Raw genomic sequence first — 15,474 nt, 5'->3', positions numbered from 1 at the left:
TTTTTTTAGGGAAGTCCACTTTCATCGGACACAACAGGAAGAGTACACTTCAGGAGTTCATGTCTGGCTATCATTCAAAATAATGCAGCGGGACTCCATGGTGAGAGTGGCTTTTATCCTTCAGTAATCAGTAGACACAAAAGCGAAAACAAGAAGGTTCTTCTAGTAGCCATAGGAGAGGAAAAGTACCATGCACCGTTACATGAGAAGCCAATGCCTGTTTCAGTTGTGAATTCTTATGAAAGTCACATGAAAGTGTTAAACCAAATACTGAAAAACCACACGTTTGAAATGGAAGTGGCCTATTCTGTCAACTTGCATAGTCCTTGCCAATGCAGCGCACTGACTAATGTTAATCATTCTGTGTTCTAATTATCTTACCATTATAGTAATTTCCCTGATGATCATCCTTTTTTTTTTTTTTTTTTTTTTTTCTTTTGCTGTTGTTCAGTGTTTTTCAATGATGCAGGCTGTATGGCTTGGACCACCTCTTTGCCACCGGAGTCTTTCCAAAGAATATACCAAGGGGTGTGTTATTATCTCTCTCTGTCATTCCCTTGGCTTACCAGGACATACTACGTACTTTGAAACAAAAGGATGTGAAAGAGGAGGACGCTGCTTTGCTTCTGTCCTCTCACATGCTATGCACTGAAACAGATAAGCTGTGGAAAGCTCCCAGACGAGCCAGTGCTAACCTCTCCTAGCACTTGGTCTGGCGACGCAGAGCAGAGCAGTGTTGACTACGATGGGACAGCAGGAAACAGCATCCTTGCTACTGCCCAGCTGGAGTCAGACTGCCCTAGTAATTGCAGTATAGTAAGAACGGATTAAATTTATTTTCTGCTTTACTCCAGAGAGAGAAAGAGGCAAGATTTACCCACTGGCCTCATTCCTACCCCCAGAGTACGAATTACTTGCAGATTTCACAGTGAGTACATAGAAGCAAAGACACAGACAAGTCCCTCAAACCAAGGAAGCGATCAGTCCTTTTTGCCTCATCACCCTCATGTACAAATAGTGACATTTTAATTAGCTCTCCCTATGTCTGACAGACATCCTGGGTCATGCAGAGTAATCACCTTTCACTTCCTACCCTCACAAAATTTGGGAGCTTTAGAAAAAAAACAAACAACAGAAAAAGCAACACAGTCCCCTCTTCCTTGCTACCTAAGCAATTCAATTACTTGCCAGACAGCACTAAGAATCCATTACAGAAGAATATATTCTGCATTTGCTGTGGAAATCTCCTGGTGATCTTATCTGTCTCTCAGTTCAAGCTCAAAGCTCAATTGTTTTTTTTCTGCCAGTACAAGGAGACTTCAAGCAGCACTGAAATCTTTTCAGATTGGGAGAGTCATCTCTTCATTTAGTATTTACAAGAATAAGAGAGATTTATGGATAAACTGAAACAATAAGAGGAATGGCTATGGGGCAACCTACTGGATTCTGAAGGGCTTTCAGTTAACTGCATCTAGCAGCAAATCCAACACTATCTTGATCTGACTGCCTAAAGAAATAAATACTTCAGAAGCAGCCCTTCCCCATAACAAGTTTTCAAGCTATCATTGAGTAAATCAGTAGAAGGATATAATCTCTTTCACACATATCTAAAGGACTCAGACTATCTTTTTGATCCCCTGGAAGCATGCAACATCAGTAAAGAGCATTAAGTTGAACAGGGTAGCCAAAGAGCTGAGATGGGGGTGGGGGGCATGAAAGGGTAGGTTCAGGAGAAATGTGCTTGTGAAGTGACCGATGGGTCTGTTTTGCAGTACGTCCAGTACTTTTTTTTTTTCTAGGATGCTTGGGAGAACGGATCACACAAAAATCTCCAGGTGCAGACGCAGATCTGTCTTCTAAGTGGTTAGTGTCAACAGCAGCGTCGTACTCGGAAGGTACCAGAGACCCTGGGAAAGCAGCGAGGCCAAAAGACATGGTACATTCAATCCCCAAATTACTCGGATCTAGAAGTTCATGTCTACGTGCCACCATAGCACAGCCACTTGGAAGCACCAGGGAAACCATTTAATGTGTTATACAATCACTATTCCTTCCCACCCTCCACCTGAAGAGGACCCTAACAAATGTCTACAGTATTGCCATCTCCTTCATTTCAACTTCTGTGAACCTGAAGGGAACAGTCTGACAACTGCTGCAGTTGCAGCATGTCCAGGGAAGAACCCCCAGTCCACACCCTCCATCTGATCTCCCTCCTGAGCAGTTATTTCCCTCTCTGTTCAGCCGCCTTTACCATCCCTCTGACCACGCTCCAGTTGGATTTGTTGAAACAATCTAGGTGACATTCCCTGTTTTACACCCATCTATATCAAGTCACTTCTACATACAAATACAACTGCATGCATTCTAATAATTGTCTGCAAACATATATATATATAAAAAATTAAATTCCCTGTTGTATTTAAATGTTCAGGCTGCTCCACCATGACAATACTAATAGTAAGCGCTCACATGTATCTAATCATGCTTTTCCTTGCACACTGAACACATTAACCTGCGAGCAAGCCTTGACTCCTAGGTAAATAACCTTAAGGTCAGCAACTCTAGCTGTGATGGACCTAGAGGGAAAGCAGTTCCACAGCTGCGACTGCCCTGCTAACAGCTGCCAACAGCTTTTCACATCCCCCTACTCACAAAATGAGAAAATTTCCGTATTTACTACTGATTGCAACTGTGGTAGTATTGCACAAAGAGAAAGGATGAATCCACTGGAAGACAACCAAAAATACATGAGGTCTCTGTGGAGCTCATCCTTGCTGCACAGCCTTCGTGTTACTGGCTTTTCAAGTTTTTCATCTTACTAGAGCCAGAAGCACAATGAACCCCCTTTTCAAAACCAGCGTCTTTGTTCTGAAAGGTCACAATCTTGACTGAACATCTTATGTTATGTCCAACACACACAATAGTTTTCAGGGACTTTTTATTTCATTTTAAATGTCCTGCCAAAAAATGCAAAGAACAGGCACAGCTTCTGTGTATTATTTAAGATACATGGGGTTTAACTGCCGAGCAGGGGAAGCAGCAGTGTTCCTGACGGAGCCGAACCCCGTGCTGGGGTAAACGCAGATGTGACGGATCACCTGGGAACCCTCCCATCTGTACTTAACACAACTGGGCTTCACAGACACCGCCGCTCCTTCGTACACACAGAACTGCTCATGTGACACTACTGATTTTCAAAAAAAGATACAAAGATGCTCATTCCACAGCATTTCACTTATCCTGCCATCCTGACTGTCTATCCTCATTTAAAGAGAACAGCCCTTCTACCTAAATTAAGCATCGTTTTCCATTCTACTGTTACCTGTCTAGGTAGGAAAGCTGTCAAAAACAATTCCTTTTTCCTGACTTGTCTGGATCGATGTCTCTCTAGAGTCTTATCAAACAACAGCAAATGGTAATTGAGGGAAACTTGGAAACTTATACTGGGAAGAGACCGTGTCATGATCTGACTGCGTTCAGGGTGTGCTGGCAGAGGTGCTCTGATGTCGAGGTGTTACTTCTCCCCACTGACACCCGAGTCTCCCCAGGAGCATCACGAGCTCTGACCCCTAGCAAGCCTGGCCTGCAGATTGAATTGCTCAATGCCATGCGTTTGAGTGACAGAGGCACATCAATTTTCCCTTCTACTACCTGATAAAATTCTTTAGGGGAACCACGTTTTCTTTATGTAGATCTCTGCCTCCAGGCGTCAAATAGGTGGTAGGTTGGTCTGATCAAAGGGAGGGGTTCTGGCATATGTAAGGTAACACATCAACAACTCACACACTTGAATCCCCTGACAGAGGTCACGCAAAGAAAACATGTTCCTCTGATGCACACTGCCATCTCCATCAGTGGCTCAGCTCACGGCATCTCTCCATTTCCTCACATATATTTTAACATCATTACAACCCTTACCTGCTCTTCACTGTAACATGAAACAGCCCGATTTTCCTCTTCTCCTCATCACACACACACACACAAATGGCTAAACTCTGACTTAATTTCTTTTCCATAATCTGGGTAACTCATCCTGGTCTTCCGTCTCTTAGAGACAGTGTTGAGTTTTCTGCATACCAAGTACTAGAGGAAAAATCCTGCACCAGAGTCTCCTTATCAGAAGAATAAAACTGTTGAAGAGAATTTCTGAAAACTTTGACTTTGCAAAGACCAGTGGCAAAAAGCCAGACCACAACAGAAGTGGCGGCAAACACAAGGACAGCATGAAACCGTGACCTATTACTTTGTTTAATCAAAAATTCAAAAATAATTGGGTCATCAAAGGCTGAAATTATAGTGAGTAATGAAAAGCTAAAAGCCTAACGTGGAGAGAGCTGTAACTTATGGACGTGGTATTCATAGAAATCTGAGAAAAAGCACAAAGCTTCAATAAACAAACCTTGCCAGGCATTTTTTTCCATATACGGGTCTAAAAGACATTTTTGTTTTGTTTCTGTGACATCACAGCAGAATTCAAAGCAGCAGCAGAAGACTAGAAAATGTAGAAATAACAATTGAAAAGTAATTTGTGCCACCAAATGACTACAGAGAAAAACCAGAAAACTATAAAGGGACAGTCACTCTTATCGCTTCCTGAAACTTTGCTTTTTCTTTGCTGTGTGATAAGTGAGATTAGAGGAGCTTAAAAGTGAAGTCACTTTTTTAAATGGTTGTGTCTGTCTCCTCAGCCTTGGCTTTCACCTGTAGGACGATTCTGGGTAATCAGTGAAAGACTCTTCTTTCACAGGAGCCTTCTGTAGCTGCTACTTGCTGCCACTCCATCGGCTAGCACTGAAGTTGTTGGGTTGGCCATTTTATAAACATAACTCTGTCCGAATGTGTGGTTGTAGCTGAAATTACTGATTTTCTTACATCCTTGCTCTTTTTACCACGCAAGAACACCAACAGTGGTGTCTCTGTCACCATACCTCCCTTTCACAAAAGCAGCACACGCACAGAATACCCCCAGATTTAGTGCTTCAGTGACGCCCTGCCATGCAACCAAGTCTTGCACGACTTTTAAAACCTCACCACTCATTCTGCAATACCTGCTCAGAAAATCGAGGCTTGTTTCAAGCCAGCTTTCACGTACCGCAGCAGGCCTTGAACAATTTCTTGGTGTTTGCCCCTGCAGAACACACGCACTCTGGGAGCAACCCCCTCCTCAGTGCAGCAGCATCCTCATCTGCATTTTCTGCTTGTCACTGATTTTTCTACTCTCGCACAGATGCCACCTCTTAAACTCTGTGCTTCACGTGCACTGGTACAGCGACCTTTTCCAGCGGGACATCTCCCTTGCCCCAGCTCTCTCCCCGCTTGCTCTGAGCTCTCTGTGCCGCTGCTCAGGTATTGACGCTTAGTGCACTGACCTTTCCCTGTTTCAGAGCTGTTCAGGAAATCCAGCGCTCACCCTTCCTCCCCTTCTGCTCATCTAATGAGCTGTGTGATGCCACACAACTGCTGATATTTTCAGGGATAGTGGCAGAAGTACATTAATGAATTTATTATGGATTTTTGTGTTAAATGTATTATGCAAATGTTAATCAGTTTCTGCAGAACTTTGAGAAAGGTGCTGCATGAAATAAACAATACGGCGTTAGCTCTGGCAGTAAAATTTAGAGAGCTTCGGGTGTTTAATATTCAATGTGCAAATTCCTTTAAAAAAAATTTTTTTTAAAGGGCACGTTGGTAAAATTTCCCTGCATAAATGTGAATCTATGCACTCCTGGTCCCTGATGTTAACAAACATTAGCAAGTCTGTACTGTGCGTGTCCTTGTTTTATTCGACATCCACTTTGAGCATCACATTTATCAGGGCCACCGAGGCCAAGAAACAGCTTCTCCTTGAACTACCTAATGACAAATCTACAACTTGATGACATGTTTATACTTCTCCTCTCTGCTCCCATGGAATGTTTCTAATTCCTGTTAATTCTAATAAATGTGATGCATTTGGAATTAACATGTACAAATATTTGCATAGCCCCAGCTAATTCAGTGTCATGTAGTCCTCAAGGCTTGGAGCACTGCAGGCACTACACTCCTTCCATTTTACACCGGTTCTAGGACTTTCTGCAGTACCTAATCCACACAGCACAAGATACACGATGTTTTCTCCTGATTAACACATATAATCCTTTTAGCACAACTTATAGGCACATTTTAGGGGAAGTTCTTTTCCCTCTTATTCATTTGGGTAGCACTTTACACATACCCATAGCAGTTCGCTGTGAACACTAGAGATACGTACATAGCAAAGCAGTTTGACCACAGTTTTACCTAACTAGCTCGAGCAATAATTGAAGTGAAGGTGTAACAGCAGAGGGTTTTGCTCATGGTAATCATGTGCTCAGTGACCCCACGGTGCTCTAACCCTGGTGTGTTACTGCCTGTGCCATACCATCTCCAGCGCTTTTGTTACCCGTGGTACCAGACTCACTCGGTCCCTGCAGCAATCGCAGCCAACTTGCTGTGCGCATATTGTTCAACGCAAGCATCACATACCCCTGATCTGTCATAAACGGTACCCATGATATCCAGGTTATATGCTCACAGTGGCTGGTAGAGGCATTTAGGTCATGGGAAGACTCCTGAAAGTGTAAAGTTAGCTGCAAATACCCGAAAATACCTTTGCAATGAGGATAAGAATTAGGAACGCCAATCCCTGAGTGAAATGCCTGTGCTATGCTTGAGCTATTAGGTCTATAATTAATAGAAATGGTATAAATTTAACCAAGGTAACACAGATGTTTATCACACGTGTTTTCCACTGGTGTTTTGAGCAAAACTGTGGAGTGACCCACAGACTGGTCTCTGCCAACATACACTTGAGCAAATACGCGCTTCCTTACATCAGTGAGGACTTGCTGCACCCTGTGAAAGGTAAAAGAAGATAATCTTTGCCTGTAAAAACTGAGTTTATTGCTCATAAAATCCAGGAGTCTGTGGAAATGATCACAAATCCCTCTGTTCCCCATCTACTCCCACACACTCCCATGAAACTCAATGTACTGGATGAGTGGGGCAGCACGATATGATACGACCTTCTGCAGACCTGGACCTGCACTTCTCTGCTTAGTTCATCTTCTTTTTACTGGGTGTCCTGCTTTATGTTCTCAGCTCTTCTATCTCATAATTAAATCCCTCTGAAGCACACACAAATTTGTTCACACACCTTGCCAAAAGCTGTACCTGACTGAAGAGATGCCAAGAGGTTTGCCCAAACCCATTTAAAGAAGCCTTTTTTTTTAAAAAAAAAAAGGGCTGAACTTGACCACCTGAGGTTTTTCAATGAGGACCAGCTGTGCCACAGAGGTTAATATGGATCACAGCACGCAGAGATGAAGGAAAAAGGACAGGAAGTTTGTGAAAGGGAAAGCACTGGAGATAATCCAGGTAGAAGACTTGTGAGCATTTGAGAGGTCAATTAGGGAACGTTGAAGGGTTGACAATGTCCCTTTAAGTTTTGTAACAGTGTAAATGAATCATTCATCATTCTTCACTGGTCACATAATGAACAGTTAGACTGTTAAACGACCTCAACTTTGCCTTGGGCTCTAACTCCAAGCTAGGTACTGCCTGGCTGCCAAAGTCCTAACTATAAAATTAGTCATTAATGCCTAAAGAGGGGAAATGTTCCCTGTCCTATGTTCCTCATAGAGGAATCTATGCTTGGGGTACAGCTCCCAGACGTTTTGTTAGTCCCTCAGAACACAGCACTAGGATAAGAGGGAGACTTGCCCAACCACAAGGTTGCAGAGATAAGTGAAAAAAAAGAAACACAAGAGCACTCTGGATGCCCCAGCACCTTCATTGTCCATGGACATTTGACTCCTAGAGAACTTAATACAGCAGGCAGCAGCCACCACTATCCCTGCAGAGCCTCCCCTGCACAGAGTCTCCTGCTTGGGTAGGACCAACCACCCCAAGTCCACGCTAGCTTAGGCAGGCCAATTAAAATGACCTAAGTAGACAAATAGGACAAATCTTCAGATACCCACTCTATTTGCATCTAATTCTACCAATTATGTCAGCTACTCTTACTAAAGAAATTGTAGTATTTCTGCTTGCAGAACTTGCTTATTTCTTACCTTCACATCATAACAGCTTCAACACAACTACCACTGAAGTGGACAAATTGCTTACGCTTTAATTTGTGCAAAAATAATCAATTTAAAGTCTGGAAGAAACTAAGATTTAATTTAACCAGACTAATATCTCAAAATGTAAAATGGCCAATAACTATAGCAAAGTTAGACATTTAGGAAGGAACTAGTGCACATGCATTAACGAACACCTCAAAACACATTAATAAGTCATGCCAGCATAAAAAATTACCTCAAATACTTTGTGGAGTATGTTTTTCTCAGGCAGTTCCCTCCTGGACACTGTAATAGGGAATTCAGTCCCTTCTATTCTGACAGCAAAATTTAGCGTCAATACCAGTTTATGGCTGGGGAAAGTTTTCTGATGATTGTCCCCATACTACGTAGCTAGTCAACTCTTTCTGAGCTCTTTGAGATAATGGGCAAAAATCAATTATTTCAATATGTAGTAACAATATTGCATTTTTGTGAGTGTTGCTGTCGTACCACTGACTGGCAGAAAGGCTAAACACAACTAGTTATGACTGTGACCAGGGGCATCGCACTCGAAGTGCCAAACCATGAACCTCTCACACAGTCAAACTACCCCTGTAGGGTTTCACCTAGTCCCCGAGATCCTCTCCCAGCTTTGTGTGACCCTGTTCAGGTTTCCTTGACTGCCAGCATCCACAGGTCATTCCTTTTACTCAGAAACAAGCAAGAAAATAAAGACTCCTTCCATTTAGCCTCATAAATGCACATGTACATGCTCAAAGGGATCAGGCTACTAGCTTGGCTATGGGACTAGAGGTGATTTTCAAGCCCAAACACATCTCAGTGTAAAAACCATCTCCCTGATTTTTACCCGTACAGATCCACCTATCTGAACTCGAACTGGAGTTTAATTTTTCTCACCAACCAGCTGTGAACTAATTACAAGGACTTCTAACTAGTCCTGCTCCCTCTCCAAGCATATGGAGCCAATTAAGTCAAACTGCAGCTGATTTTAATCAACCTTCCTTGAAGCAGCCAAACTTGAAGAATCTCTTCTCCTTCAGCTCGAAGAGTAGAGGAGAGCAGAAAAAGCCCGAGAGTAGTATTTGCATAAGGAACACTTCACATCTGCTTGGTTGCCTGTAAACACAAGGCTCCTAGCAGCAAGAAATGCTAATTGAACACTCCTCACAAGTCTTTCCTCCCACTTTATCCAAAAAGCACTGATTGGATCAGCCTCTTTTGTTCCTGGCATCGAGTTGCACTTTTCCACCACCAGCTCAGGAAGATGGTCCCAATCATTTGAGGTAACTAAACAAACCAAACCTTTCACCGAAATCTCGGCAAGTCTGCCCATGGTGGGCCAAGCAGTAACAGTGCTTTCCTGGAAGCCTTTTTTGTTTCATTGAAAGAAAGAAGGGTAGGGGAGAGGAGAGAAAATTGTCTGGTTAAACCCACTCTTTTCATACAATACTTGAATCTCTCTCTTGAGCCACAGTTCAAATGTTTTTCTTAAGATAAAGTCCTGGGCAATGGCGAGGCACTCTTAGCAGGGTGTCATCTCTCTACAGTTCCAACATTTCTTGTGTTTTTGTAATCTGAGGTTTTTATTAGCAGTAAAGACCTGACCAGTGAGTAATATCCATGCTAAAGTCTTTATACCAGTGAAGGAAAATCAATGCAGCCTGCAGCTAGGTGTCAAGAGGCAAGGGGTTTTGGAAGAAGAGGAGTGTGGCGGTGGAAAGCACCTTCAGCCATAATTCAAGCTGTCCCCACACAAGCACAGAATAGAAAGAGATGTCAGATGTTATATACACTGCTGTGGATAGCTATCAGTATCTCAGTTTCTTTATTTGCTAATACTGAGCTCAGGGAGTGTGAATCACACATCGAACACAAAAGTCTCTTTCCACGTGCTCACTTGACCTCTGGCGAGTCCATCAGGGTTCTGCAGTTCACAAAGTGGGTTATTGTTGGCAGCAGCCAAAGCAGAAATGAGCAAAATTCATGTGCCAATACTTGGATACAGAAGGATACGAGAGGAGGCAAACATTTTTGAAACTTTACTCCTTTCCACACATCAATACAGTCAAACATTGATGTTTTTATTAGCTGTACCTGCCTAGATTTCATTTACCACACACAGCTCTGTGAACTCATACTTCAGCCCAGTGGAAAGCACTCTAAGCCTTAATTCTACATCCTGCCTCTTCCTCTTCCAAATTCACAACTTTAATACGCCCCTTTCTACCTATCTTCAATTCCAGAAAGTCAGAGGTTCTATTTCAAAAAAGAAGGAACTGCAGATAAAGATTTGTCAGAAATTGCGCTCATCCTACCTTGTCTAATGTCCCCCCCTGCTTTCTCTTACACCTTTATTTGATTTGATGCCACGCTTTTCCCATGTTTGTAATTTCAATCATTCTTCTGTTCAGTAAAATTTTCTTGTGATTTCTGTATACAGTTTGTCTTGCCTTTTTTTTCCCCTTGTGATAAAGAGACGTTATTTTAACCCATCATTTCCCAGTGATTTCTTTCAGAGATGGAAATAAATAACATGTCAAACTAGCAACATTTCAGTGACCTTATCTGAGCGCATAATAATATTTTCAGCGTATTTGCTCAGCACTGATAGGAGAGGTGAATTTCTAAGCTTATCCTCAACTTAGTGGGTTTCCACTGTAAGGAACCTTCTTCCAATGTGTTTATAAAAAGTCATTCTAAGCTTGTCCTGTCAAGATATTTGATTCTCAAGGTGAATAAAAAACGGGAAGGCTGAAGTTTTCCCCTCTGAGGCGTTCTGAAATCTTGACCATTCAGCTGGGCACACACTGATCAATACTGACGTTTTAGCATTCACCTTACATATTCCCATCTTTATGCTTTCCTCTCTCCTCCTCTTTCAGGGAAGCTTCTTTTGGCATCCAGTCCTCTAAGACACAAGTAAAGTGAGAAGCTGAGGAAGTAGGGAGCTACCTCCTGTTAAATGAAGAATTAAAGCCATGTCCTCAGCCTTGGCAAAGCAGACCTAAGAACACGGTTACCTTAATTCAGCTCACAAACTAGCCTTTTGGGGGACTGGAAGATTTCTCTTTCCTAGACCTGCTAAGTCAGATGACCACCTTCCTTCTCTTTTTCCACACCTACATGTTATTTCACCCTTCCCATATAATTTGTACTCTGCTCTACCTGCAGGTCGTTCCTCTTCTCCGCCACTCTTTCCACAAAGCCGTGACCTGCACAATAATGCATTCAACCAGCGAGCACCATCATTGAGATAGGTCATGGGGATCCTGTGATGAGCTTTCAAAGTCTTTTTGGTGAAAAGCACCACTGTTACTGTACAGCAGCTTTACCATAGTATGCCAGTCCCATCTTGTTCCTATCACCACATTACTCTTCCATACTGTGAAAGCTCAGCTATTCACACAGTAGCTGCTGCTGATCTCCTCTACTGAGGGCCAGAAGGCAATTAGCAAGACTACACTGAAGACTTTGGACCTCTCCTCTTCGAATGTGCGATTTAAAAAGCTTGGTGTTTTGACATCTCAAGAGCAATATGAGCAAAGAAAGCAGGGCATCTCGAGACATCACAAACCAACCAGGGAATTCCTCTGGTCAGGCCTTCTTGGAAAGCCAGCAGCCATTGTAAAACAACGTTGGCAGATTAAATGTGACCCGACTGAGTTGTAATCTGCTCTGAAACCAAAGCTGCTGTTGTGTTTGTTGGAGACCTAAGCATCCAAACACCAGCCAAAAGCTTTCATCTCCTTCTGATGACTGAAACCCAATTAAAGGAGCGCTGGGTGACAGGTTTCACACTAAACATGGCGCAGCAGAGATGCTCAGCAGCTCTTAGCTCCCTGCTTTATCAAAGCTGTCACTTCCCCTGTCTCTAGGAATTGGTAATAAAAAAAAAGGATTTGATTTGCCTCTAATAGGTGTCAAGATAAAATCAATGGTCTGTCTGAATTCTGGGTAATTTCAAACCTGCAAGTTTTCTACCGTGAAGCAATTTACACGAAAATGGGAAAAAAAAAAAAAAGAAGAGAGAAAGAAGGGAAAATTAAGAGAATGAAATACTACAATGCCGAATTGTTCAGCATATCAGAGAGAACAGAAGGCAGAGATAACACTGCTCGTAGCAGGACCGGCTTTGATTAAACAAACAGGCTCAGGTTCCTGTTTGCTCCAGCACCTTTCAAACAGGAAAACACTATAAAAGCTTGAAGCAACTCCCGTGCCCCTCCTCTGCTCAGGAAAGCTGTTCCCAGAATGAAAGCCAGCTGAACAGACAGTCTACTCAACTGCTGCAGGTGCCCTTGCCCACCTTCTAGGAGGGTGAGACTTCATGGATCTATCCAGAGTGACAGCCTGAAGGCTTTCTGCCATACAGGACAGCACTACCTCAGGAAAAGGTAAAACACCCACAGCAGCACAGCAAAAGAAACACACTCTTCCGTCCTTCTCACTCCACACCTGCTCTCCACGTCTCTGGTCTGGAGATGCTGCTGTGTCATCCTCTCAACAGCACTGATGCTTCCTGGCTTGGAAAACCACTACGTAACGAGGCCACAAACTGTCTCCATCGCTGATAGCAGCAGTGGAGTCTTCAGTACAAATGGGGCTTAAATTTTCCTATCAGCTCTGTGCTGTTAAGCCCTGTCTACACCTCTGCTTTGGCACAAATGAATTTGGAGATAGACAATTTGTGGTAGTAGTTATTTAAAATGGAACAGTTTTTAAGGCTCCAACAAGAAAAAGAAGAGGTTCTAGGCAAAGGCATCGAAAAAGACAACTGCGTTTCTGTGATGGCACCTGACACTGAAACACTCCCATAACACGGTCAGAAATACAGGTGTGTTGGTGCAGTTTGCATAGGCTTCCGAAAAATGCCTTGCCCAGATTGAGGAAGTGGAGTTGCGTGCTGTGACCTTTCTGGCACACCTGTTAGAGCAGCTATGGAGAAGGGACCGTGTCAGGCTCTCCACCTGCCCTGGACCCCCACATTTCCTACCTGCAGAGTTAGCTTCTCCAGTTTCATTTCCAGAGATCTGTTCTCCTCTTCCAGCTTGCTGCGTTCAGCTTCTAGTTCCTCAATTTTCAGCCTGCAGAAGAAGAGAAAGTTAATCGACACTGTATTCCTGCACAGTGCTACCACAAATAATCAAGTACAACAGGAAATCACAAGCAGTATCAGATTATTCCTCCATTCAGTATCACAGAGCTACACTGCTGAGGCAGTTAAATCATATGACTAAGAGATACAAATTGGTGTGATGAAAATATAATTTGTAAAAGTATATTAAAAATATGCAACTTGAATATAAAACAAATCCAACTTAAACACTTCCTGAACCACAGACTGAGTCTAGACCATCGTGTTTAATAACCACCAACAGCTAAAATCTCCATAAGAGCATCAAATCTCTTTTTTGATCTGATTTATACTTTTGGCCTTCACAACACTCCTTGGCAGTAAGTTCCACAATTTAATTATGTGCTATATGAAAAATTAGTTCATTTTGGTTTATACTTCACATGTGACTATTTCACTGAGTGCCTGCTAGTTCTGCTAACATGAAAACATGAGAAGTTGTGAATAACAGTACCATATTCCCCTCGCCATACCACTTTACAGGCCGCCTCTATTATTTGCTGAAGAATCTCAATTTAGTCATTCCTCATATCAAGGATTTTCCACATTTCTGCTCATCTTTATTGCCCACCCTTGTTGTGCTTCAAGTTTTATACAGACTTTTTGCTATGAGAAAAGCGAGAACTACAAACAACACTCAGATGTATTCAGTGATATAATGAGGCTTTCTGCTTTGTTCTCAACTTCTCTCCTAATAATTCCTAGTATTCTACTTGTCTTTTTAACTACAGAGCATTTACCTGATATTTTTAGAAAACCGTTCACAATAACGTAAGATCTCTTTCTTGAGTGATAACAGCTCATTTAGAGCCCACTATTGTGGGAGTAGAAGTAAAGGCGTCTTTTCTTATGTGCATGGGTTTTGCAATTATTGATGTACAACTTCATTCCCCATCTCGAGCAGCATCACAATATTCTTCTGAAACTCTGAACAGTCTGATAAACTGAATAATTTCCTATTATCTCAAATTCTGTCACCTCACTACTCACAAACTCCTACTTGTGTTGGATGACAAGTTCCAAATAAAAACCATTCTAGGACCTAGCAGAAAACCCTTAGTATTGTGAAAACAACATTTATTCTTTGATTTTCCATCTTTTAACTTCTTATTACATCTGCAAATTAATGGAGGAAAAATGCATCAACCTTTACAAACTAGAAAGACATTATATTATCTCTGGCTCAGGAAATCCTGGAGACAAGGCAGCAGAAGGTAGGAGAGCCTTCTGGAGAAGTACCCCAGCAGCTCTGCCCTACTCACATGGTCATCCACCACCAGCCATCCCTGCAGACAGTACACTGGGACAGCCAGCCCTCTGTGGTTTTTGTATTCTTAATAATGCAACGCAGAACCTTCCTTCTTATTCCATCAGAGTAAAGTTTCTTTGTGACCTTTGGCTCAAAGCTTTTTGAAAGATCAAATACATTATATCAACCATATCAGCCTTAGCCAAATGATTGCTGAATCCTTCAGAGAACTCTATCAAACTTGTTAGGCAGGAGATATTATTATAAAATGCTCAATATAACATTTTTGCTTCCATTTCAGTACAGAGAGTAAAAACCTCACACTGCTTCAAGAAGCCCACCTTTCACATGTTAACTTCCTGGGATTAACTGTGCAACTAATGCATATTAACACTGATCTTTGCATTCAATTTTCTCAGGATCCTGTTCCAGAATATTTTTTAAAAATTAATTGTCTTGCTTGATAATATTCACTTTTAAATTACCTAAATTCAGCCGAAAATCCTTGCACCGTGACAATAAACAATGCACCCATCTGCCAACATCCCAAAATTATGCAACAGAAATTCCAGGCACAACGAGGAAGTCGTCTCTCCTATTCACTGGGCAGAAGTTACAAACTTTTCCATAGAAGCTGGTTGATCCACTACACGTTCAGCACAGAAATGTCTCCCTTATAAATATGCAGCTTGAATTGCTTAAATTATTTGTAAGCCCGACCCCTGCTGGTAATTTTCAGATATTATAAAGCATCATCTTTTTTCTCTCTTGGAAGCTTCTAAAATGCCGAGGAGCGGCTTTTAGCATTGTCTAGGCCATTAAAAATGATCATCAATAATTTCTAGAAGAGACACAAAGCTAGCGGGGATGGAGGACGCTGAAGAAGCAGGAGACTGAAAAGGTCGGAAAAAATGGAAATTTGAAATGGAATTAATGCTTTTAACGGCATGTTTCTAAATGGATTGCAGAACAGGCCACAAGAAGAGCAA

General features: G+C 42.2%; 1 protein-coding gene across 1 annotated transcript in view; it reads right to left on the bottom strand.

Moving 5' to 3' along the window:
* Positions 1–15,474, bottom strand: part of MAD1L1 (mitotic arrest deficient 1 like 1) — a 372,012-nt gene that overhangs the window by 148,249 nt on the left and 208,289 nt on the right. The window contains exon 14 of the mRNA XM_086473014.1: positions 13,096–13,186. Coding sequence (XP_086329140.1) covers positions 13,096–13,186 — 91 coding nt within the window. The remainder of the gene's footprint in view (positions 1–13,095; positions 13,187–15,474) is intronic.

Source organism: Leptosomus discolor, chromosome 14 (genome assembly GCF_034619465.1).
Source record: "Leptosomus discolor isolate bLepDis1 chromosome 14, bLepDis1.hap2, whole genome shotgun sequence".
NCBI lineage: Eukaryota > Metazoa > Chordata > Aves > Leptosomiformes > Leptosomidae > Leptosomus > Leptosomus discolor.
Note: the sequence above shows the minus strand (reverse complement) of the source record. Positions and strands in the feature narration are given on the sequence as shown.